The 24,468-nt window shown below is 41.7% G+C and overlaps 1 protein-coding gene across 2 annotated transcripts in view; it reads left to right on the top strand.

The window, feature by feature from the left end:
- LOC309568109 (NACHT, LRR and PYD domains-containing protein 12-like) overlaps window positions 1-24,468 on the top strand; it is a 42,788-nt gene that overhangs the window by 10,725 nt on the left and 7,595 nt on the right. The window contains exons 3-7 of one of the 2 annotated variants that reach the window (XM_082273706.1): window positions 3,615-3,701; window positions 15,227-15,268; window positions 16,053-16,088; window positions 18,170-19,961; window positions 23,463-23,549. In XM_082273706.1, coding sequence (XP_082129832.1) covers window positions 3,615-3,701; window positions 15,227-15,268; window positions 16,053-16,088; window positions 18,170-19,961; window positions 23,463-23,549 — 2,044 coding nt within the window. The remainder of the gene's footprint in view (window positions 1-3,614; window positions 3,702-15,226; window positions 15,269-16,052; window positions 16,089-18,169; window positions 19,962-23,462; window positions 23,550-24,468) is intronic. The other variant, XM_082273707.1, reaches the window with a different exon arrangement.

Raw genomic sequence — 24,468 nt, 5'->3', positions numbered from 1 at the left:
CAAACTCCAAGTTTGCAGGCAAAGAAACCTCTTACAAACACCTCCTAGCAGAGTGGCAAGCGGAGTGTTCCGGCTTGCGTTCCACGTGGTGCGTAGCGTGCTGACGTGCGTTCCACAACCTTGACGCGTTTCGTCGCTTCCTGTGACGTTTTCAAAAGGTCTTTTGAAAACATCACAGGAAGTGACGAAACGCGTCAAGGTTGTGGAACGCACTTTGCACCTGATCACCACTTGAAAATACTTTATTTTTTGAATTTTACATTTATTTTATTCACATATATTGATCACCACTGGAAAAGACTTATTTATCTATTTATCGATTCCTTGGAACTTTTTATTAATTTTCATGTGTTTAATTGATTTGTATTTTCACTTATACTGTAAAGATAAGTTTTCAACATTGTTCACATACATTAAGTTAATTGTTTTTCTGCGGCAAGCGCTGCATATAGCCTAGGCTATTTTTCTATCATTGGGAAGAATTACCCCCTTACCGATACCTAAATTAATTAATGGTGTCAGTGGGAGGCAAAAATTGGTAATTGTTCAAGGAACTCCTTGCAACCTCTGGAGGAACCCTAGGGTTCCACAGAACCCTGATTGCGAAACCCTGGTTTAGTCTAGTATCCAGAACAGGTTATTGATTCTCTTACAGAAGTTAGTAGGTCTCGGTAACTGGCACACTGCTCCTTGCGTGGCCTGTGCCGCTTCCTAATTTCTCTGCTGTACATCTCAGTGACCAATTATTGTAGGCTCTGTCATGGCCTCCTGCAATGTGATAGTCTAGTTCCAACTAACTTTCATTTTTGTAGCTCAACAGACCTAAAAATCCCAGGTCACCTCCTATTAGGTCAACTGTGACCAGTTTAGACTCACTCCTGTCACTAGAGGAAGGAATCCTAAATGTTCTTTGGATTCTCCCATGTCTGCAACATTAAATAAAACCTAAACACCCGTTCCCTGTGACATTTACATCGAAACTAGCTCCGATTTAGGAATTTCAGAAAAGAAAAGCTACAACCATTTATCGAAAAAATAATAAACACTTTTTAAGGGTTATCTATGCCTCAAATAGTCAGCCCTATATGGAATAATTTAAAATATAAGGAGCTGTGTGTAGCCTCTAGTCTAAGGGCATCTACAGGCCCACTAAGACCCATTGGCAGAAATCTCCCACTGAGACACTGAGACACTTTGACTGAGGTTTTCCATTGAGATCTACTTGCAGAGGCCTCCCAATGAGACTTTTGGAGGAGGTCTTCCACTAAGATGTACTTGCAGAGGCAACCCATTGTCTTCCACAGATACCCACTGACATTGTCTTCCCACTGAGATTCTTTTACCGAGGTTTGCACTGAGATCCACTTTCAGGGTCCACCCACTGTCTTCCACTGAGACCCATTGACATAGACCTGCCACCAAGACCCTTTGGCAGAGGTCTTTGAATAAGATCTACTTGAAGATGCCACCCACTGTCTTCCACAGAGACCCATCAACATAGGCCTTTCCACTGAGACTCTTTGACAGAGGTTTACCACTGAGACCTTTGTGCAGAGGTCAGCCATTGCCTTCCGCGGAAACCCATTGACATAGGGATCCCACCAAGACCCTTTGGCAGAGGTCTTTGACTAAGATCTACTTGAAGATGCCAACCACTGACCTCCCACTGAGACCTGTTGGCAGAAGTCTTCCACTAAGATCTGCTTGCAGAGGCCTCCCACTCTCTTCCACTGTGACTCACTAAAAGAGGCCACTCATTGTCTTCCATTAAGACTTACTGACAGAGGCCTTCCACCGACCCCAAACAATCCTAAAACCTACCTGTACTTTGCTCATACTTAGCAAAATACCAGGTTTGCTTCTTTGTACTTACTATAAGCAGGCTGTATTTCCTTGCACTCCTCAAACACTAGGGTACTCCAAAGCTGCTATGCAAATTTTGAATTGTCCACTGCCCCAAAGTAAGTATGTAGGCAGGTCCAGTTATCTAGTGTGCCACAAGGTGGCTTTGTTCAAGAATAATATCTGGTTACAGAAGACTGTGTTATCAGGTGTTAGGCCCCTTTTCAGTTATGTAATGGGAGAGTCAGTACCTCAGGTTGGGAGGATCTCTAGTGCACGTGGGGCATGAGAGCCAAGCATCCTACACCAGCACAAATGTAACCAGCATGCAGAGACCCTGTCTAGAGCAGGAGGCGGGGGGAAGAGTAGAATGTAGACTTTCTTACCCTTATGGAGGTGGGGGATAAGATAGATTGCAAAAGGCCTTTCAGGCTAGGCCATGAGTTGCTTGAGTAACGCTATTCCCCTGGAGGTGTACCTATGGAGGAGGTGCCTTTAAAGATTCCATTTCTGTGAGTAATAATGACCCCAAGTGGAAGGAGAGACTGGTAGAGGGAGATGGCTGCTTAAAGTGCTGCATATGCTTTCATATGTGACTGCTGTGAACCGTCCACTAAAGGTGATTGACTATGTAATGTCAAGTGACTTTGGAATGTATGTCAATGTGATGTGACTGTTATGCCATACCCTGAGTACAATCAGTAAATGTCAGCGGTGGGGAATGTCGTGTGGAGGCCTCTGGCATTGAGTGGGGCACAATATGGCGGAGGGTTTAGCCTCAGCTGGAGGAGTAGTGTTCTAGCAAAGGCAGGAGTGGTGCAGGGACCTTTGCTCTTGGTGCCATTTCTAGCCAATTGCAAAACCCCTTTTAGTAAGCTTGGCAAATGGCCTAGTGGGCACCCAGCACTGCATTACAGAGAAGCAGGAGGTATCACGTATACTCCAATAACTGGAGATACTTCTTGGAGCTTTGACAGTGTATTGGGATTGCCAGGAGTACGAGGACGGTGTATGGCTCCTCAATTCACTTATCCTTGGACCAATATGTCAAAGTACTAGTACACCTTAAACCTGGACGGGCAAGACTAGCAATACTTGAGTGTCCGATTAAACAGATGAACCTGTTGGCATGCTCCAAAACAATACGGTGATAACACCTTTCTCCTGCGCTTAGCTTCCCTTCTCCAAGCTCCCCGGCCACACTTGCCACGGGACTCACATAAGGCATCTCGGAAGGCTAGAGTCTTGCTGCCCACAAAAGCCTTATAGTTCCAACGGTACTATAGGCAAAAAGAAACAAAAAAAGGGCGCACCGACCTAGCGCTTTATCCTCAATAAGGCTTTATTGTACAACATATAAAAAATGGCTACTCACAAACAAAGGTAGAAAAAAGTCATATCAAGCTCAGTCGCTCGAGTGTCAGGAGTAGTTCATGTATTAGTCCATATTCCTGTAAAGATGACGGCTGACGCGTTTCGAGGCTCAGCCTCTTCCTCAGAAGAGCTAGGGCTCTGAGGAAGAGGCTGAGCCTCGAAACGCGTCAGCCGTCATCTTAACAGGAATATGGACTAATACATGAACTGCTCCTGACACTCGAGCGACTGAGCTTGATATGGACCTGTTGGCATATCAGCGGCCAGCTATAGAAACTGAGATAAGAATATGTATTGGTTATATTTAGATCCAGCCTCGGCTATTAGAATCTTTTATTTTTGTTTTATGATATAATTAGTCTGTTCCGAGGTTCACAAAGGTTATCTTTTTGTCGTAGATATTGAGACGATAGAAAAGAAAAGCACCTGGGCCAGGATCAAAGGCAACCTGAGCAAAGGGAAGAAGTACAAACTGGGGTCGACAGGTGAGCTGTGATCACTCTTTATGTCCCTAATACAGATTCTGAAAGCCAAAGTGCACCTGTCATTTTAAAAAGCTAACATTTTAATGATATAGTTTGAGGCAGGACCTTAGTATTATTTTGATGCTATAAAGATCAGCATTGACATATAAATAAATGTATTACAAATATATTTTGAAGTTATATTTGAAAATATATTATATATTACATTTTTTGAAATTATATAATATTATATAATTATATTATATAATTATAATATATTTATAATATAAATTATATAATATATATAATAATATAAGGGAGGGTGGCTTGTGTGCTGCCTTAGTGTTGGGGTTGCCGTTACAAATTTTGTGATGCATCCAATTTTCAAGATGTTTTGATGCCCTTGCAGCCCACGATATTGCATGACATAATACACTTTAATTCACCACAAAAATTTAAATGGGCCCAAAGCCTTTAAGCTTCTCTTACACAGTGCCAGTTGACTTAAAGGAGAGCTCCTTGAATTATTTTTGGAAAAGACAGAGGTAGGTAAGTCTAATATGTTATCCACTTCATGTCCTGAACACCTTTTTTTATTTTTTCACACACATTTAAATCTTTATTTTTTGCTATAAAAAACTTATACCCTCTCCCCTCCCCCCCCCCCAAAAAAAAAGAAGGATATGTTTTCTAAAAGGGGAGGCTCTGTAGAATAAAATGGTGGCAGTTGCAATTTTTCTGTTGCACAATATTGGCGCAATTGTTTATCAAACACGATTTCTTACGCAAAATATGTAATAAAATCAATTTTAATGCAAACAAACACAACATAATACCCCATTTTTGGTTAACCACTTGACCTCCAGAAGATTTACCCCCCTTCATGACCGGGCCATTTTTTGCGATACTGCGTTACTTTAACTAAAAAATTGTGCAGTCGATGCGACACTGTACATAAATAATTTTTATGTCCTTTTTTACCCCCCACAAATAGAGCTTTTTTTTGGTGGTATTAGATCAACTCTGCATTTTTTATTTTTTACGCTATAAAAAAGACAGAGTTTTCGAAAAAAACAAAACAATATTTTTTACTTTCTGCTATAAAACATATCCAATAAAAAAAATTGGAAAAAATCAAATTTCTTCTATAATTGAGGCAAATATGTATTCTGCTACATATTTTTGGTACAAAAAAATTCCAATAAAAGTATATTTGGGTGTTTGCACAAAAGTTATAGCATTTTTTCATCAGTGACTTATAGAGATATTGCGGTGGACATTCGGACACTAACTGACACTTTTGACCCTTTTTGGGGAACCAGTGACACTAATACAGTGATCAGTGCTAAAAATATGCACGGTCACTGTACTAATGACACTGACTGGGAAGGGGTTAAACATCAGGGGTGATTAAAGGGTTAACTGTGTGACTAGCCAGTGTTTATGGGAACTGTGGGAGGTGCTTTTACTAGAGGGAGAGATGGATTTTATTTCCTGCTTTGCAGGGACACAAATTCCATCCCTTTCCTGCTGACAGAACAGCAAATCTGCCTTGTTTACATAGACAAATCGCAGTTCTGTCTCGCAGGATAATTTGTGCCCCCTACCCGGAAATTTCAGATTACGTATATATATATATATATATATATATATATATATATATATATATATATAAATATATATATATACACATGATCTGGTGCACTGGTGCCACCCTGTAGCAGGAAAACTGCTATAGGGCGGACCTGAACTGGTTAAATATGAAAGATGGGGTCGTGTCGAGTAAATAGATAACAAGCATGCCAAGCCTTAAAACTGCATATACCCTGATGTGGCAATAAAGTACCCAAAATTGTCCAAAAGTTCAGAGCTAAGCGCTTCCGAGTTCATTGGATGTTCCCTGATCTGCTTTCTGCTTCAACACCACTATGGTGTGGTGGAAGGGTTGGGGGGTAACAGGGGGGTGGAGGGGCACTTTTATAGTACCGTAAAAGTCACCATGATCACTTTTACATGTCAATTTCACAAACTGACTGAAAGCAACGGGTCCTTATAAAAGTATAATTTCACATATCTGGATCCTTAATGGGGTTCTACCCAGCCCTAAACCAATCATTTTGGGTGGAGCAATCTGTGAAAATAATTTGTGTGATTTATGGAGACTGATTGATGGTGCTTGCAATTGACAGGAAGAATGCAAACCCTGCAATCGACGCGATGAAACAGAAGCTTGCGCAGAAGCTCAGATCTATTGAACCGCAGAGCTTACAATCCATAGACTGAATCACTCCGCATCCAATCAACAACGAATCAATCTGCAAAGGCTTTATCAAACATGAACTGATGCATAATATATTCAAATTCAATTTGAATACAAATAATTAAGTAATAATTAAGTAATTCAGTTTGCTGAGTGTGCAGTGAATGAAGGGGGGATTGGAGGGTCACATGATAAAAATCGGCAGAGTATGTTACTATAACCACTAAAGGGTCCAGCCTTTTTCTGACACTTGTTTACAAGAAAAAAATCTGTATTTTTTGCTAGAAAATTACTTAGAACCCCCAAACATTATTCATATATATATATATATATATATATATATAAATAAATAAATTGCAATGACCACCATTTTATTCTCTAGGGTCTCTTCTAAAAAAATATATATATATATATTAGAAGAGACCCTAGAGAATAAAATGGTGGTCGTTGCAATTTTTTATGTCACACGGTTTTTGTGCAGCAGTTTTTTCAAATGCATTTTTTTTTTTGGGGAAAAAATACACTTAATGAATTAAAACAAGACATATTATATACCTCAATTTTTTTTTTGTATAATATGAAAGATGATGTTATGCCAAGTAAATAGATACCTAACATGTCATGCTTTCAAATTGCGCGCACTAGTTGAATGGCGCCAAACTACCGTACCTAAAAAATCTCCATAGACAATGCTTTAAAAATGTCTACAGGTTACCAGTTTAGAGTTACAGAGGCGGTCTAGTGCTAGAATTATTGCTCTCACTATAACGTTCGCAGCGACACCTCACATGTGTGGTGCGAACACCGTTTACATATGAGGGCGTGTGTCACGGTCCCTGCCTCCCCCCCCCCCCTCTTTCCCTGCACCCCCAGAGCTCTGCCACTCTTTCTCAGCACAGGATCTCCATTTTTGCTCTTGCTCAGATGTTCATGGCAATACCTCACATGTGTGGCGTGAACACATATGTGGCTGTGACCTACGTATGTGTTCATTAATGCGCACTAGCACAAGGAGATGGGGGGGGGGGCACTTGAAAATGTTTTATTTATTTTATTATGAAATTTTCATTTTTACACTGTGCCTTTAAAAGAAATGTTTTATCACTTTTATTGCTATCACAAGAAATGTAAGCATCCCTTGCAATAACAATACAGCATGACAGGTCCTCTTTTTGGAGAGATCTGGGGTCTAAAAGACCCCAAATCTCTCCTCTACCCTTATAAAAGATTAAAAAAAAAATAGAAGTGATGTCATGACATTGCTCCGGACCTCCAAGGGCATAGAGATCGCTTATTCCTTTGGCAAGCCACCGCCGGTGCCGGATGGATATCCGGGCTCAGTGATCAGTAAAGTTAGTCCGGGAACCACCGGGAAGTGGCGGGAGGGGTCCCCCCCTTCTGCTTCTAAAAGAGATCCTGCGGTGACTCTGCAGAGAGGATTACCTTTATCTGAGGGAAAAGAAAATACTGGGGTTATGGCATCTAGCTGCAGCCATAACCCCGGTATAACGTCAAACAAATGACGTATTTTCCCAGTTAGGCGCTCAGCTAGTAATAACTAAAAGTTAAAGTATAACTAAAGGCAAAACTTTTTCTTTAGTTTTAGATGGGGTGGAGAGGGATTAGAACACCTGTCAGTATTTATTGCCGTCTGTGCCTCCTTTAGGGAGCTTCACCCTATTTGTCTTGTTTACCATTATCATTAACAGTGAAAGTCAAATAAAAATGTGGGTTGTCCCCAGAAAAGTAAAAGAAGGGATATTTTCCAATGGGGACATTAATTCTGGTGTCTTGAGGGGTCCCCTAGAGATTCCCTTAATTTGCAGGGATTTCCTCTAACTTCCTGTTTGGCTATGAGACAGGAAGTAAAGGCAAATCTCCGAAATGGGACACAGATGGCGAAAAAAAATCTGACAGGGGTTATAACCCTCCCTTACTCTATCCAAAATAAAAACATGTTTTGCCTATAGTTCTACTCTAACTGCAATAGACTGATCTAAGGAGTCAGCAGCTGATGGGCACACCCTATTTATACTGTACTGGATATAAAACCCAAACTTTTTTCCTTTTTTTTGGATGGAGTAGGAGAGGGTTAGGGCCCCCGTCTAAACATATCTAATAGGGTAAAGCTGTCACCTTTTCTGGAAATTGCCCCAGTTTTAGAGTTTATCTGAGCCCCAAAACAGAAAAAAATGAATATATTGCAGCTTAGATGTGGTAGCTGCACAAATAAACAAGAGGAGGTCAGAACGAGCATCTACAGTGGCCACCAATAAAGAGAGCCTGTTGAGTTTTTAGATATTAAAAAAAACACACCCCATGCAAAAAAAAAAAACTTTTTATACCCACCCGTCCCTCCATCCGTTACTCCGATCTTCGATACGGCCTCCTGAAGAATCTGCACACCCCCAGAAAGTTTCAGATATCTGCAGGTGCTGTGGTTCTTCTGCTGATGCCTCTGTCATGGCCGGGGCACCAGGCATTTGACACTCCCAGAAGTGTCGGATGTAAAGAGTCCGTAGCTCTGCATGAAAGCAAACACTGGTGAAACGCGTGGTGGGACAGGTCAGTAGGAAAGGTCTTCTTTGCCAGTTGTGTGTTTTTTCATTTTTGTAGAGTCACGCTAAAATTAAACTGTTGCTTTGCCCTAAAAAGGTAAAACAGAGGTTAAAATTCCAAGTAACCAATAAAAAATAAGTTCCAGTAGGCATTAGCTCCCTGAGAAATGGGTGGATGGATGATGTTTAAACATGTTGATGTTTTTTGTGTATTTTTGCGTATATATCTATTTATTTACATTTTTGTGTATGTGTTTGGTGAAAAATAAAAGTGTTTGTTTAAAAATTATGAAAGTTATCTCATTTATATTTTTTTTTATCCCCATCTAAGTAAACCTGTAATTTTAAAAGAAAGGAAAGAAGAGAACTGGTCCTAGGGAAACCTCAAATTCAGCCATTCCCAACCTTTTTTAACATGAGGAAACTCTCGAAATAACTTTCAGGTCTTGGGGAACCCTTTAATTGTTGGTCAGTAAAATCTGTCTTATATACAGTAGATGGTCAGTAGAGACAGCCTATCCTAGATTGATAGGACAACTGTACAATTTGTTTTAATTGTCAGAAAGGTCCAATTACATTGTTACCTTGAATTGTGGACAGTAGAAAGAATGCTCCTTAAAATTGGTGTCATGAGAAGAATGCTGCTTACATTGGTGGTCAGTGCGAAGAATACTCATTACATTGGTTGTAATTGGGAGAAGGAGCCAATTACATTGGTGGTCAGTAGGAAGAATGCTTCTTATATTGGTGGTGAGTGGGAATAATGTTTCTTACATTTGAGATCAGTGGAAAGAATACTCCTTACTGGTGGTACTCAGGGCTTTTTTTCAGCGGGAACGCGGGGGAACGCAGTTCCGGCACCTCCAGCACTGACTGTATGTAATGGCAAGGGGTGCTGGAGTGTGCTGCAGGGTCTAATAATGCTGGCTGCTGGGGGATTTATTCCAGCTGGAGGCAGTCTATTTTGCAGGGGGTTCTGTTGTTGCTGAGGAGGTCTATGGTTGCTGGTGGGGCCCCTACTGTTGCTGAGGGTGGGTCTTATATTTCTGGGGAGGTTAGTTCTTGCTGGGAGAGATCTACTGTTAAGGGAGGGATCTATTGTTGCTGGCTGCGGGGAGATCTGTTGTCACTGCTGGGAGTCTATTGTTGCTAGGGGGGAAAGTTTGTTGCAGGTGGTCCATTGTTGTTAGAGGAATCTATTGTTGCTGGCGAGGGGCTATATTGTTGTTGTCTACAGGGAATCTATTTTACTGCTTTTCTTGTTATCATTAACATATTCCCAAATAATTACTTAACACCACTAAATGATACTTGGTTCTGTATTCTCTAAAAGGGCAGTACTGGGAGGTAGGTAGGGGAATGGTGGGTAGGGTCCAAGAAAACGGGTGACTTGGAAAGGGGTTCCTGCACCTATTTTGTGAGAAAAAAAGCCCTGGTGGTACTTATTGGTGGTTAGTGAAAAGCACGCTCCTTAAATTGGCAGTTTATTGAAAGAATGTCCTGACATTGGTGGTAATTGGGAGAAAGGCCAAATTACATTAGTGGGCAGTGGGAAGAATGCTCTTTATATTGATGATCAGTGGGAAGACTGTCTGCTACATTGATGGTCAGTGGGAAGAAGGCTTTACATACAGATAACAAAAAGATAATCAGGGTCAGTGGTTAAGAGGCAGAAATTGCTTATTGCTCAAGGAACCCCTAACTATATCTTGAGGAACCACAAAACCTTAGTTGAGAAAAGCTGCTCTAATCAAATAAATGTGTAAACCTTTTAATTCATTTAGCTTTAGTAATTCCTGAGATACTGACTCAGAGCAAGTATGGAAATCAGGAGCTCTGTATTCACTCTTCAGAGCATACTTGTTCCAGTAAAATGTGAACATTAAAACAAGAAAGCGCTGTGAACCTGAGCCGATCCTAGTAAGCATGTGTACATGTGAGCACCTCTATGATTAAGCCCCAGTGGATGGGGCAAAACGCGTCAGGAAGGGGTCTGAGGAGCGTCATTGACTGAGGCTTTCACATGTACACATCCTTACTAGGGTCAGCTTAGGTGTACGGCATTTTTATGCCTTAATCTCCACCTTTTCACGCCAGGATCCCTGTAATCCTGAGCACCATCAGGGTGTCACACCCCAGCTTGGAGAAGCACCATGAAGCCTAAACGGACATATTTGTTCCAGGGTCAGAGAATGAAAAAAATAAATCCAGACACAGTCAGGCAGCTTTTATTTTCAGAAGAGGGTCAGTAATAGCAGCCAACATGGCTCATTCAGTATGGGTTTCCTGCAACACAATCCTCTGTTGTTTTGTATCCTTTCCTTCACTCATTGGCCAACTTATTTCATAAGGAAGCAGACATGGTCAAGAGGTGCAGTTATTGTTCTATCAGAAATCAGAATTGAGAACAATAATTTAAGCAATCTAAATGCATGAGTCTGCTGACTCCTTCTTGTGGTACTGTGATTGGCTGACATGGTGAAAACTGCAGGTCCCCACGGAACAATCAGGTCTGTGGGATTTTCAGGTGCACCAAATGAGCAACATCCAACAGTCATCAGTTCCAAGGTGGAACAAGAGTTTCACAGTATGAATACATGGCCAACAAAAGGAGCCAGTACCAAGAACCCAAGAAGAACCCTTTCAGCATGTTTTAAATCCATGGATTTCTTAGAACTACCATGTATGAGATATCCGTACCTTTTTGGTTTTGTTTTATTTTTCAGATATTTTTTACTATTTTACTTGGCTAACTGTTGGAATACATTTTTTGTAATTGATTTTAAGAAAGATTTTCTCTTTTTTATAATTCTTCATAGTTTAAATTTGTTTGCTTGCTTCTCAGTGAATTGGGAGGCTTGCTAGTTTTAGTTCCTGTGTGTGGGCCGCACAGGGTAAACATATTCCACCAGTATAGGAGGAATATCCCTTCCTCTTCCTGCCTGTGGAGTGCAACTAATGGAGCTGTGCCCTATATATATATATATATATATATAGCGTGATGTCATGCGTTGACCATGCCCCTGGCGACATCATTGATGACGAAACGTGCAGGGAGGAGTCGTGACAGCTTACGTCATCAGGTGACATCAACCAAGTGAGTGTATTAACTTTTTGATATTAAACTTTACTCAAAATACTACACTATGTTATGCCCCTTCTATTTTTCCTCACCTTTCTGTGAGTAACAAGGATACAATGGGCAGTGAAGGAGCATCCTATTAGGAAGAGCATTGTGATTTATTTCCAGGGACACCTCAACAGGATTATTCTGAACGTGCTTGTCTGACCTTCCTTGGTGGAGGTCCACATTGAGGGGTAAGAGGCAGTGTGAACGGGTGCTGGTGATGGTTTTTTCTTGGATACAGATTGTTTCTATCCATACTGATTGCCATTTCAACTCATGCTTGATGCAGATTTGGGAATGATTTCTAAATAACTGATCATGTATATGTAAATTGGACTTTATAATCTGATTTTCTGTTTTTAAGCGCTGCACCTATACAGGCCGTCCCGTTACATACATCCGACTTACAAACGACTCCTACTTACAAACGGAGAGAGACAACAGGAAGTGAGGAGAAATCTCCCCCTAGGAAGGGAAATTCACTCCTGTAAGAGTTCTCATCGGAAAAAGATGTCTCCACTGAAACCTTATCACTAATACTTGTTTCCACAACAACCCAAAATTTTCAAAATACAGTTGTCGTAGGGACAGAAAGTAAGGTGACATCTTCTGAACAGGGGTACAGACAGCAAAATAAATTATACAGGGGTGTTAACCCTTCTCTATGCTATCCAAAAATCTTAAAAATTATTGTTTTGGTTGGAGCTAAACTTAAAAAATTTACCTATCCCGACTTACAAACAAATTCGACCTAAGAACAAACCTACACTCCCTATCTTTTTTGTAACTTGGGGACCGCCTGTATTACACAACTGTTGGAATACATTGTTTATGTATTTTGTGCAAAAACTCTATCAGCCAGTAGATGGCAGTGCTTATAAATTGTAGCTGCTCTATGATAAAGTCTATGTATTTTCTCTGATAATAAAAAAAGTTCCTGTTTCCTCTCTGCAGTTAAGCAGCAAAGCCCAATGTGGACTGTGCACTGTCTGTTCTGTAGGTCTAATCATACAGAATTTCTAACAGATACAATTATTATATATTATATGATATATATCTATATATATTATATTATTATATACAATTACAATTGAAGTGCACTAGAAAATATTTCTGCACAAGTTCCAGGGAAAGTGTAATTTGAAAGATCAATGTTCAGAGAATTCTTCTGATGCCGGATATTGAAGAGAAGATTATTTTTCACCAGCTCAACCTCTAAATGCCTAATCCAAACAAGTCACGTACCACGTTTATTGCTCCATACTTATCTCTATGCACAATATATTTACTACAGCTAATAAAAAAAAAATCTAGTTACTGAGTAGTAACTGCCTGACAATCTAAACTGTCAACACATGAGTGATATCACGGTGACTAAAAGTTTGCATTGGAAGGTAAATACACCAAAATGTCATATTTATTTATAGGTTGAGCACTGCGGGCTGAGTCAGCCCCTGGCTTCTTATATGTGTTGAAAACTTCACCAGTCAGATCTCCTGGGCCAGAATTCCCATCTCTTTATCCCCCCACCTAGGAGTTTTGGGAGTTCCTGTCCACCCCTGTGTCTTCTAGCTCCTTCTGTTACATTCTATTTAATACAAAATAAATTCAAAATCCAACAGGGGTGGTGGAAGCCCCTCATAATGGGCATAGCAGGTGCGCATATCCAGGAATTCAATGCAGCCATGGCGGCAGCCTCTCATATTGAGCATAGCAGGTGTGCATATCCAGGAACTCAATGCAGCCATTGAAGGAGCCCCTCATAATGAGCATAGCAGGGGTGCAGACTAAGGAACTCAACACAGGGATTGTAGCAGCCCCTCATAATGAGCATAGCCAATGTGCATATCCGGGAACTCAATACAGCCATGGTGGGGGCCACTCATAATGAGCATAGCAGGTGTGCAGACTAAGGAACTCAACACAGGGATTGTGGTAGCCCCTCATAATGAGCATAGCCAATGTGCATATCCGGGAACTCAAAACAGCCATGGTGGGAGCCCCTCATAATGAGCATAGCCAATGTGCATATCCAGGAACTCAATGCAGCCCATTGTGGGAGCCCCTCATAAAGAGCATAGAAGGTGTGCAGACTAAATAACTCAACACAGGGATTGTGGTAGCCCCTCATAATGAGCATAGCCAATGTGCATATCCGGGAACTCAATACAGCCATGGTGGGAGCCCCTCATAATGAGCATAGCAGGGGTGCAGACTAAGGAACTCAACACAGGGATTGTGGTAGCCCCTCATAATGAGCATAGCCAATGTGCATATCCGGAAACTCAATACAGCCATGGTGGGAGCCCCTTATAATGAGCATAGCAGGTGTGCAGACAAAGGAACTCAACACAGGGAGTGTGGTAGCCCCTCATAATGAGCATAGCCAATGTGCATATCCGGGAACTCAATACAGCCATGGTGGGAGCCCTCATAATGAGCATAGCAGGTGTGCAGACTAAAGCTGGATACACACTATACAACTTTTGTTGTTAGATTTCCTTTAGATTTACCTTCAACTATGTAGTGCAAGGGCCGTCCTGCTTGCATACAAATTGAAAGTGTTTAGGGTCTGACCTCATATTATATGGTTTTGGTAAGTCTAAAGGAAAAAATCTAAAGAAAAATGTATAGTGTGTATCCAGCTTATGGAACTCAATACAGGGATTGTGGGAGTCCGGATTGTGGGAGTCCTTTAAAATGGGTATACCAGGGGTGCAAACCCTGAAATTCAATGCAGGGGTGGTGGGAGCCCCTAATAATGCGCATAGCAGGTGTGCAGGTCCTGGAACCTAATGCATGGATGGTGGTAGTCCTTTCTAATTGGCATAACAGATGTACAGGCCCAGAGCTCAACGCAGCCATGGTGGGAGCCCCTCATAATGAGCAGGTGTGTAGACTAAGGAACTAAACACAGGGATTGTGGGGGTTATTCATAATGGGCATGACAGGTGCGCAGACCCTGGAACTCAATGCATAGTTGGTGGGAGCCCCTCATTATGCACATAGTAGATGTGCAGGCCCTGGAACCTAATGTATGGATGGTTGGAGTCCTTTCCAATTGCCCCAATCTGTTTCGCTCCACCCCTTAAGCTTAATCATGATGATGCAGACCCTGGAACAATGCATGGTTGGTGGGAGCCCCTCGTTATGGGCATAGAGGATGTGCAGGCCCTGGAACCTAATGCATGGACGGTGGGAGTCCTTCCTAAATGGCATAACAGGTGTGCAGTAGGGTGATCATTTTAATTTCCATCAAACGATGTGGCATCCTTTCATTCCTAACACATTACCCAGTCCATATTCGTATAGATATCCAGCATGAGATTTTTACCCATTGAGATCGGTTGTGTTTTCAAAGTGTTCCTTTAATTTTTTATGAGCAGTGCATATTACATAGGCTCATACTTAGAGTAAAGAGAAATAAAGAATAAATCAATAAAGTGACTAAATAAATGACACCGGTATTACTACTGGATGAATTAACAATGTTAAGAGTCCCTTCTCGCCAATGTATTTAAAGCAAACAATCTTAGGTCATTATTCCATGAATTAGACAGCCATTGGAGAAAAAAAAAAAAACGCGTTATTTGTCTTACAGATCAAAGATCAAAATCAACTGTAGGAACTTCTCCTCTGGAAGGTATGTCGATCTTTGCCTTACTTATCAATTTCCCCATTTTGCCATTGCCTTTCCACATGTTTTCTGGGATCTGTTTTCCTTAAAAAAAAAAAAACTTCTGTGTTGTTTACAATCCTCAGTAGTTCAAACTGCAATTTACACATGCATGCAAATGAATTAAAGGTATTATGACTTCTCTTCATCTCTCCCATTCCATGTTCAAACAGTAATGTCTGAATTTCTGATTGATTAGGCTTTGATATAACATCCAAAAATAACTGCACTACTAGGCTCAGCCAGCTCTATGCACCACAGCCTAGCTTCTCAGCCGCATCGGTTGTCATTACAAGACAGGCGACCGTCGGCTATGGACGCCGGTACCGGGGTGATGCCTCTAGCTGCAGGCATCATTCCAGTACAAGCACTTTCCCGAAATATCGGCAATATCGGTAACCTCAAGGGCCGATTCCGATATATCGGGGAAAGTGCATATCGGCCATCGATATATCGGCTTTACCGATAATCGGTGGATCCCTAATGCGTAGTCTTGCTCCTACGATTTTTTTCGGACAAAAACTGTACTAATCAAACAAAAATCAGATGTTGTGTTCACATACGATAAAAATTTTATAGCCTGCACATCCGGTTTTAGTCATCTGAAAATTCACAATCGGCTGTCAAATGCAGCATACTAGCGATCCAAAAATCATTAGATCGTTCGTCGGACAAAATTTTTCTTCTGAATTTCTTATTGTGTGTACGGGCCTTAACTATCCCAGAACTTATACTGCTTTCTTTCTTACAGATCCAAAGGTACCTATTGGACCTTCTCCCTTGGAAGGTATGTCGTTGTTTGCTTATTTATCACTTCCCCAAATTTCGTGCCTCCATGAAATTTCTTGGGGCGAAGCTAATACAAATTTATTTCAAATAAAATAAATAAAATCTGTGCTGGGATATAAATAAAAGGAAAAAGCAGCTAATCAGCAATTGCTATACCAAAAGCAAAGAATTGTGATAAGGCAGCCGTAATCCAAAAACGAAATAACAAAAATGTGCAAAAGCACAATAATTTAAACATATACTGTGCATTAGTAAATATATCAGTGATAATTATTAAAGGATCACAAACTGTGAGAGTATGAGCCCTTAAAATTGAAAGTCCCAGTTAAGGTTTGTGATAAATAGTATTAAAGTGACCAATAATGGAATAGTCTAGGTGTCTCCACCTTCCCACTTCCTATTCCAAATAAGTGTACTTCCGCCACAAAGTGACACCACATAGAGAAGCCTCTTATCAGAAGGTGTTACAATCAAGTTATAAATGGTCATAAACGCTCAGATATTTCCCAAGGGCCAGAATCGACTGGACTCCAAACATAATCACCATCCAGTTTACTCCACCAGTGTCACTTGTAAACCAGGAAATAAAAAAACTGTGTATACTCATAGTGAAGTATGTAAAAAAAAAACGTTTTATTAAAAAACATCCAAGAAAAAAATATTAACTAATGGACATGACCTCATAAAAAAAGTTGCAAGATCAATTGAAGCAATGTGGCAGTATTGCAGTCTCACATACAGATGAGATGTAACGCTACTACCACTTCAAATGTAGCAGGCTGAAATCGCCGTACCAGGCTCCAAACTCCAATCGGCAGGCATACGTGATGATGTCACATCGTAGCCATGCCCTACGTGTTTCGTCCAAAGGTCTGTTAACAATTTCTAAGCTTCTGGACATGTTCAGGGTCTTTTTGTTCTGTTAGTGTGGTCCTTAACACACACAACAATCAAGCTCTCTCGGATATATGGGTAAGTCCTCCTTGCCACCAGTGGTAGAGGTGAGCTCATTATGAAGCACAAGGTCTACTGAGGGAGCAGTGTTCGTTAGCACATAGGTGTAGCTGAAAAACAGCAGGTTGGTGCAGGCAACAGACAGCCAGACAAGCACATCTAAAGAAGCCCTGGGATTAACTGAGACAAGAAGCAGAAAGTCACTGGAACCATCACATGTGAAGCACCCAATGACATCTTAGCAATGCTGGCACTCTGGCGGCATACTGCATTTTAGATGCCAAAGGCAAAAGTCATAGCAGCTGAGAGGAGTTGGGAACAGCAAAAATATGCATGTCAAAGTTTCTGGGAAGTAAAAAAAAAAGAGTCACAGGGCGAGTTGGCTGGCCAACAACCACCCAAAACAGAAAGGGAAGCTTTACTAAGAGATCAAGGCTAGGTAATAGGGCAATGTTGACTGTTCCTTCCTAAAATGTCAATTGCCCAGCTCACCCATATCTTCAATGCTATCAGACTCAAAACAAATATGCACAACAAGAATTGTGATTTCACCGACTTGCATGTTGAAGCCAGAAGCCAGAAGTCAACAATGCAGAAAGAGACAACTCCCAGGCAGATTCCCCGAGGATGCGAGCAGACGGTGCACTGGCTTATGGTGTCTTCCCAACACCCAAACACAGCGAAGAGGAAGAAGATGAGAGGCCAGCAACTCTTTCATCAGAATATAGAAATTTTAATATTGTTGGTTGAGTACAGAAAATACAGTGGCCAACGGGTTTCGGCTGTTAGCCTTAATCATAGCCAAAGGCTGGCTATGATTAAGGTTAACAGCCGAAACACGTAACCCACTGTTTTTTCTGTACTCCACCTACAATATTAAAATTTCTATATTCTGATGAAAGAGTTGCTGGCCTCTCATCTTCTTCCTCTTCGCTGCAATAATAACATTTCGACATTTGGATGAACAAATTTCCAGGTTCTTATCTCCTTCCTCTATGCAGAGGTCAGTAATGGGAGCTTCTATATTTCCCTCAGTACCGGTTTCCTTATTATATAATTTTTGGATGGAATGATGCATACTAATACATTACTAATACTGAATTCTTTTTTTTTTTTTTTTTTCAGCTGCTTTACAAAATCACAGGCAGTCCATGCTGAAAAAGAATGTTAAGATTCAGGGGAAGCGGGACACATCTTATACTTGCTGTGAGATGCTAGAGATTCGATACACGGAACTATTTATCACCGATGATGATCCTGTAGGGTTGTCGGGGGAACATGAGTATTTCATGTTGGCAAACCGAAGAGCTCGTATCTATGAACATAACAAGCATCAAAAAATCAATCTTGTAGACATTTGCTCCTCCCTGGAAGGAGGGTCTAGTGGGCCAAAGAAGGTTCTGGTCACTGGGATAGCTGGGATTGGAAAGACATCTGCCATGCAAAGACTTTTGCATGAGTGGGCAATTGGGAAAGCCTTCAACAACATCATTTGTGCTGTTAATTTTGTCTTCCGGGAGCTGAGTTTATTAGAAAGCCCCCTAAGTCTTCTTGAACTAATCACAGAAAAGCATCCTCTACTGATTGATATTTCTGGGGATCTCTGTAAGCACCCCCAGGAATTGATGGTGGTACTTGATGGGCTGGACGAATTTACTCATTCATTAAATAATGGGACTTTGGTGAAAAGTCTCACTGATCCGGCACCTATAAAAGATTTGATTTACAGCTTATTAAAAGGCTCTCTTTTGCCAGGAGCATCTGTTGTGGTGACCAGTAGACCGCGGCCATACCTTCCTTTAGAGACTTTCGATCGAAAAGTTGTCATCTTAGGCTTTGAGGAAAGCCAAGTGAAGGAGTTTTGTTTCAGGATCTTTAGAGAAGAAGTACTATCGGAGGAAGTATTTCAATACATTATAAAAAATGATACTATTTCAGGACTTTGCTTCATTCCTCTATATTGTTTTATCATTTGTTCTGTGCTAGGACCTTTCTTTCAGAAGAAATCATTGTGCCTCGAGGAGCCTCCAGAGACTATGACTGAGGTGTACCGTTCCTACCTTTGCACCCTCTTGCATTTGAGAGACATTTCATCAGAAGAGGAGAACGACACAGGGGAGCCCATTGTACTTTGCTGTCCACCCGTTGCATCCTCTATGAAAGAGACCTTTTATAAGCTTGGAAATCTAGCATACCATTGTTTGCTGGAAGGCAAGATCTTATTGAGTAAAGCTGATCTGAAAAAATTTGGTTTTGACCATGTCAAAGTGCCAGACACCTTTATGGACAGAATACTTGTCCACGTGGATGGGGAAACCAAGTCTGAAAGGTTTGCCTTCTTCCATATGACTATTCAGGAGTTCTTTGCTGCTCTCTATTGTGTCATGTCCATTGGTTCCTCCCCAGAGGAGCTCTTCCAGTGCCTCGATCTCTGGTGTTTTGGATCTTCTCCTGCAAAACCAGTCCAAAGTCAGCTCTTGTCCTCCACCATGGAATCTATGATGGCAAATCGCTGGGAGAACCTACAAATGTTCACAAGATTCTTCATGGGTCTTCTCTCCTATAGGATGGAAGGAAAATTGAAAGGACTGGTAGGTCCATTCAAAAATGACCTTCTGGGACCTTTGGCCAACTGGTTTAAAGAGAAAATAAGGTATGAAGTTAACCAGCAACTGCTGAACCTCTTGCACTGCCTGAGGGAGCTACAACAGGAGTCCGTTGTGAAAGCGGTCGCACCGGTGATAGACGAGGTCAACTTATTCAAGGTGATATTGAATCGTGCGGACTGTGCCACCCTGAGCTATGTCCTGCAACAATCCAACAGCAGACTGAGGACCTTTAACCTTGGCTATACAAATATTGGCATCCAGGGGTTAAAAAGGCTTCAACCTCTTCTTCATCGTTGCCAAACACTATAGTAAGTCTAATTCTCAGTCCTTTAGGGTTTGGATTACAATGTTGAATACATGTGATAGAATTTGAAGTTTTAGGCCAACTCAACTTTTTTTATTTTTTTTAGTTTTGCATAGACTGGTAAATGATTAGAATTTCTGTTGGATCTGTTGGTATTTTTTATCCTCACATAACTTTCTTTGCTCCTGGCATTGGGACAAGAAGCGAGGGAGTATCTTTCAAACATAGACAGCAAGAGAACTACTGTTGGGTATTTTTTTTGTGTCCCCATTTTCTTCCCTTCCTGTTCTTAATACACCTTATGGTTGATTTACTAAAACTGGAGGGTGAAAAATCTGGTGAAGCTCTGCATAGAAACCAATCAGCTTTGAGGTTTTTTTGTCAAAGCTTAATTGAATGAGCTGAAGTTAGAAGCTGAATGGCTACCATGCAAAGCTGCATCAGATTCTGAGTGCTCAAGTTTTAATAACTCTCCTCCCTTGAGTATCAGGTTGTGTATTTAAAGTGGAGTTCCACCCATTTTTAATAAATTGGATTACATAGATGTATGTAATCCCCTTTAAAACGTCTTTTACCAATGGAAAGTTTTTTTTTTTTTTTTTGCTAGTAAATACCTTAATTTCTGCTTTATTTACCCTCTCCTCACTTCTGGGTCCGGTCGGCGATTACGTCATTCGGTGATTCGCAGTGTGTGCTGGGATGTATTTCAGGCCATGAAATCTCGCATTATTACACAGGAGATGAGCTGCACTGCTTGCTCTGCCCCGCCTCCGCCCCGCCTCCTCCCCGCCTCCTCTCAGTGAGCTCTGTGAGGATATAATGCTTTCAGTCCTCGCTCACTGAGAGGAGACGGGGCGGAGGCGGGGCGGAGCACGGCCTCAATACAATTCATTCAGTACAGCTCACTGAGAGGAGGCGGGGTAGAGCACGCAGCACAGCTCATATCCTGTGTAATAATGCGAGATTTCATGGTCTGAGATACATCCCAGCACACACTGCGAATCGCCAAATGATGTAATCGCCGACCGGACCCGGAAGTGAGAAGAGGATAAATAAAGCAGAAATGAAGGTATTTACTAGAAAAAAAAAAAACTTTCCATTGGTAAAAGTCGTTTTAAAGGGGATTACATACATCTAAAGTCACTAAAATGGGTGGAACTCCACTCTAACAACCAGCGGAGAAATTAAAACCTTGCAAAGGTTCTGCTCATCCCTTTTTTTTTTATTATTGTATGCTTTAAAGCAGGGGTCTCCAAACATGTTCCCCTTTGCTTGCCTTAATCTGGCCCTTGGGGCACTATTCTTCCCAATGATATGAGGCACTATTCCTCCCACTGACACCTACTATGGACTATTTCTTCCACTGATACCAATGATGGTGTACTATTCCTCCCACTAATACCCATGATGGGGTAACATCCCTCCCACTAATACCAATGATGGGGCGATACTTCTACTCCTGCTGACCACCAACCCTTTGCGACCATGTTTATTCTCCCTGATGCTGGGTGCGGGACATTTTCTACCCCCCTGGCCACAATCTGGCCCCCTAAAGTCTGAAGGACAGTAAACTGGCCCTTTGTTTGAAAAGTTTGGAGACCCCTGCTCTAAAGGGACCTCAAAAATCTTTTCTTACATTTTGGTTTACTGGTCTTTGAGTTGCTCAAATATACAGCAACACTGCCATCTAGAGACACACAGGCAGAAGACAACATATAAGTGACAGGACTGATTTACATCTACAGTATATGGATGTGGAAATATGCAGCATTGCATGTTATATGCATTGAGGCATTGCAGTGCCATTCATTTTGAAATGTACTCCAACAGACTAAGGCAATGCACATTAACTTGCAATGCATGGCAAGGTACCATAGAGCAGGGTTAGTCGTGGCACCCTTTAAACGTATGGACAAACTGGAGGCACCTCAGCCTAAAATGTAAAAGATGTAATTGTTACTTATTAATGGCAAACCTGAGCCTGGGATGATGCACACAACTGCCTTGATAAATCACATCAGAGGTCCCCCCCAACACATCAGAGGTCCCCCTCATCACGTCAGAGGTCCCCCTCATCATGTCAGAGGTCTCCCGTCACATCAGAGGTCCCTCTCATCACGTCAGAGGTCTCCCATCACATCAGAGGTTCCCTATCACATCAGGGCTCCCCCCAATCACATCAGAGGTCCCCCCCCCAACACATCAGAGGTCCCCCTCATCACGTCAGAGGTCTCCCATCACATCAAAACTCTCCCCCATAACATCAGAGCCCCCCATCACATCAGAGGCCCATCATCATATCCAAGTCCCCGCTACATGTCAGAGTCCCCTCATCACATGAGACTCCCCCCTACACACCATAGGCCTACCTATAAATGAGAGCAACCATCACATTATGAGGTCCCCCCATCACATCAGAGCTTCCCCATCACAATAAAGGTCCCCCATCACATCAAAGCTCTCCCCCATAACATCAGAGCCCCTCATGATATCAGAGGCCCCCTATCATGTCAGAGTCCCCCCATCATATCCAAGGCCCTGCTACATGGCAGAGTCCCCCATTACCATAGTGTTCCCTAATCAGTCCTCTATTCACATCAGGGGCCCCTAATCACAGAGCATTCCCTCTCCCCATCACATCCCCCCCCCCCCCCAATCACAAGCCATCCCCATTAAACAGTCCCCTTTCATATCAAAGCCCTGTCTTTTGGTCCCAGCAGATGATGGGAGGTGGAGCAGGTCTGAAGCAGGTAAACCTCTTCCCTTTTCTGAATACTGGGGGACAGTCCTGCATGCCACCTGTCCTGGATCAATGTCATGTACTGTCACGGTGCAGGCAGGACAGTTGCCAACACCAAAGCAATGAATGTCATTGGTTGTTATAGTGCTGGTGGTTGCCATGATGCCGATCCAGGGCAAACTGGGTCCCATGCTTGCCCTGCATCAAGCCAAATGGCACCCTGGATGAAAAACACTGCCATAGAGCATTGAAGAGTGTTGCATTAAAATGTGGTGGTATGTCCAATTTTTAGGACATTTTGGAACATTAGCAGCCCATTTGGGCCATATAGTCATAACCACACCACACAAATATAAATGTCTACGGTGTGCCCTGTGTGAAGTAAAGCTGACCATTTTCTCTCCTCCTTGACAACTTTCTTGAAGCCTTTAAAGAAAGCCTGACAACCAGTTATTTCGGTATAAAAGGCGTGCAAATGTCTGCATTTGTAGGCACAATTATTAGCCGCAATTTCAACAGTTATTTTTTTTTTGCTTGAATCCATGAGTGGCAGATTGCTGTGGTCTACTAAAATCGACTGAATTATTTAAAAAGAAAGAGCAGCAAAGGTTCTTTAAATAAAAACAGGTTTGTTTCTCATTGGTTGCTGTGGGTTATTGCTCTGTTGTAGTTTGTTGGTATTTTGGTTGTTAGCACGTACAAGCATATACTGCATGCAGCTATAAATACTCCATATGAGTCAATAACCTTTTTTTTACTATGTAGCCTGCGCTATAACTCGTTGGATAAAGAGGCGGCTGAGATTGAGGCGGATGTGCTAAAATCACCCTCGTGTCAAGTGAAAAGTCTTCTGTGAGTCATAACGCCAATATCTAGAGTCTCTTCTAAGTATTGCCTACTTCATTCATTGACCATTCATCGTCCACTTAAAGGGAATCTGTCACCAGTAGCCAAGGGATGAGGATCGGAAAAGGCTCAATTCATTGTTCATTGGAAAACAATGGAGTTATATCACAGATGGACAACCACAGTGTAGACCAGGGATATGCAAACTTTGGCCCTCCAGCTGTGTCAGAACTACAAGTCCCATGATGCATAGCAAGACTCTGACAGCCACAATCATGACACCCAGAGGCAGCGGCATGATGGGACTTGTAGTTTTGAAACAGCTGGAGGGCCACAATTTGCATATCCCTGGTGTAGACTAAAAGCACAATGGATAAAATGGACCTATGCATTGCTTTTGAAAGGCAAAGCAACAAGTCCAATTTAAAGTACACCATATGGACCATCACACCTGTCCACTATATGACCAAAATTATAAGGACAACCCTCCAAATGACCGAGTTCAGGTGTTTCCAGTGAAGTGTATTGTTAAGCACTTAAGCCCGGGAAGATTTTACCCCCTTCCTGACCAGGGGGTATTTTGCGATTCGGCACTGCGTGACTTTAACGGACAATTGCGCGGTCGTGCAAAGCTGTACCCAAACGAATTTGACGTCCTTTTTTTTCCCACAAACAGAGCTTAGCTTTCTTTTGGAGGTATTTGATCACCTGTGCGATTTTTTGATCATGCGCTATAAACAAAAAAAGAGCGACAATTTTGCAAAAATAACAATATTTTTCACATTTTTTTATATGAAATTCCCAAAAAAAATAAATGTAAAAATCTAATTTTTTTTAACATTTTTGGCCAATTTGCTTTCTGCTACCTATGTTTGGTAAAAAAAATCACAATAAGCGTATTTTGATTGGTTTGCGCAAAAGTTAT

This window comes from Pelophylax lessonae (genome assembly GCF_965119305.1).
Source record: "Pelophylax lessonae genome assembly, chromosome: 12".
Classification (NCBI taxonomy): Eukaryota; Metazoa; Chordata; class Amphibia; order Anura; family Ranidae; genus Pelophylax; species Pelophylax lessonae.
This window is presented reverse-complemented; position numbering and strand designations above follow the sequence as displayed.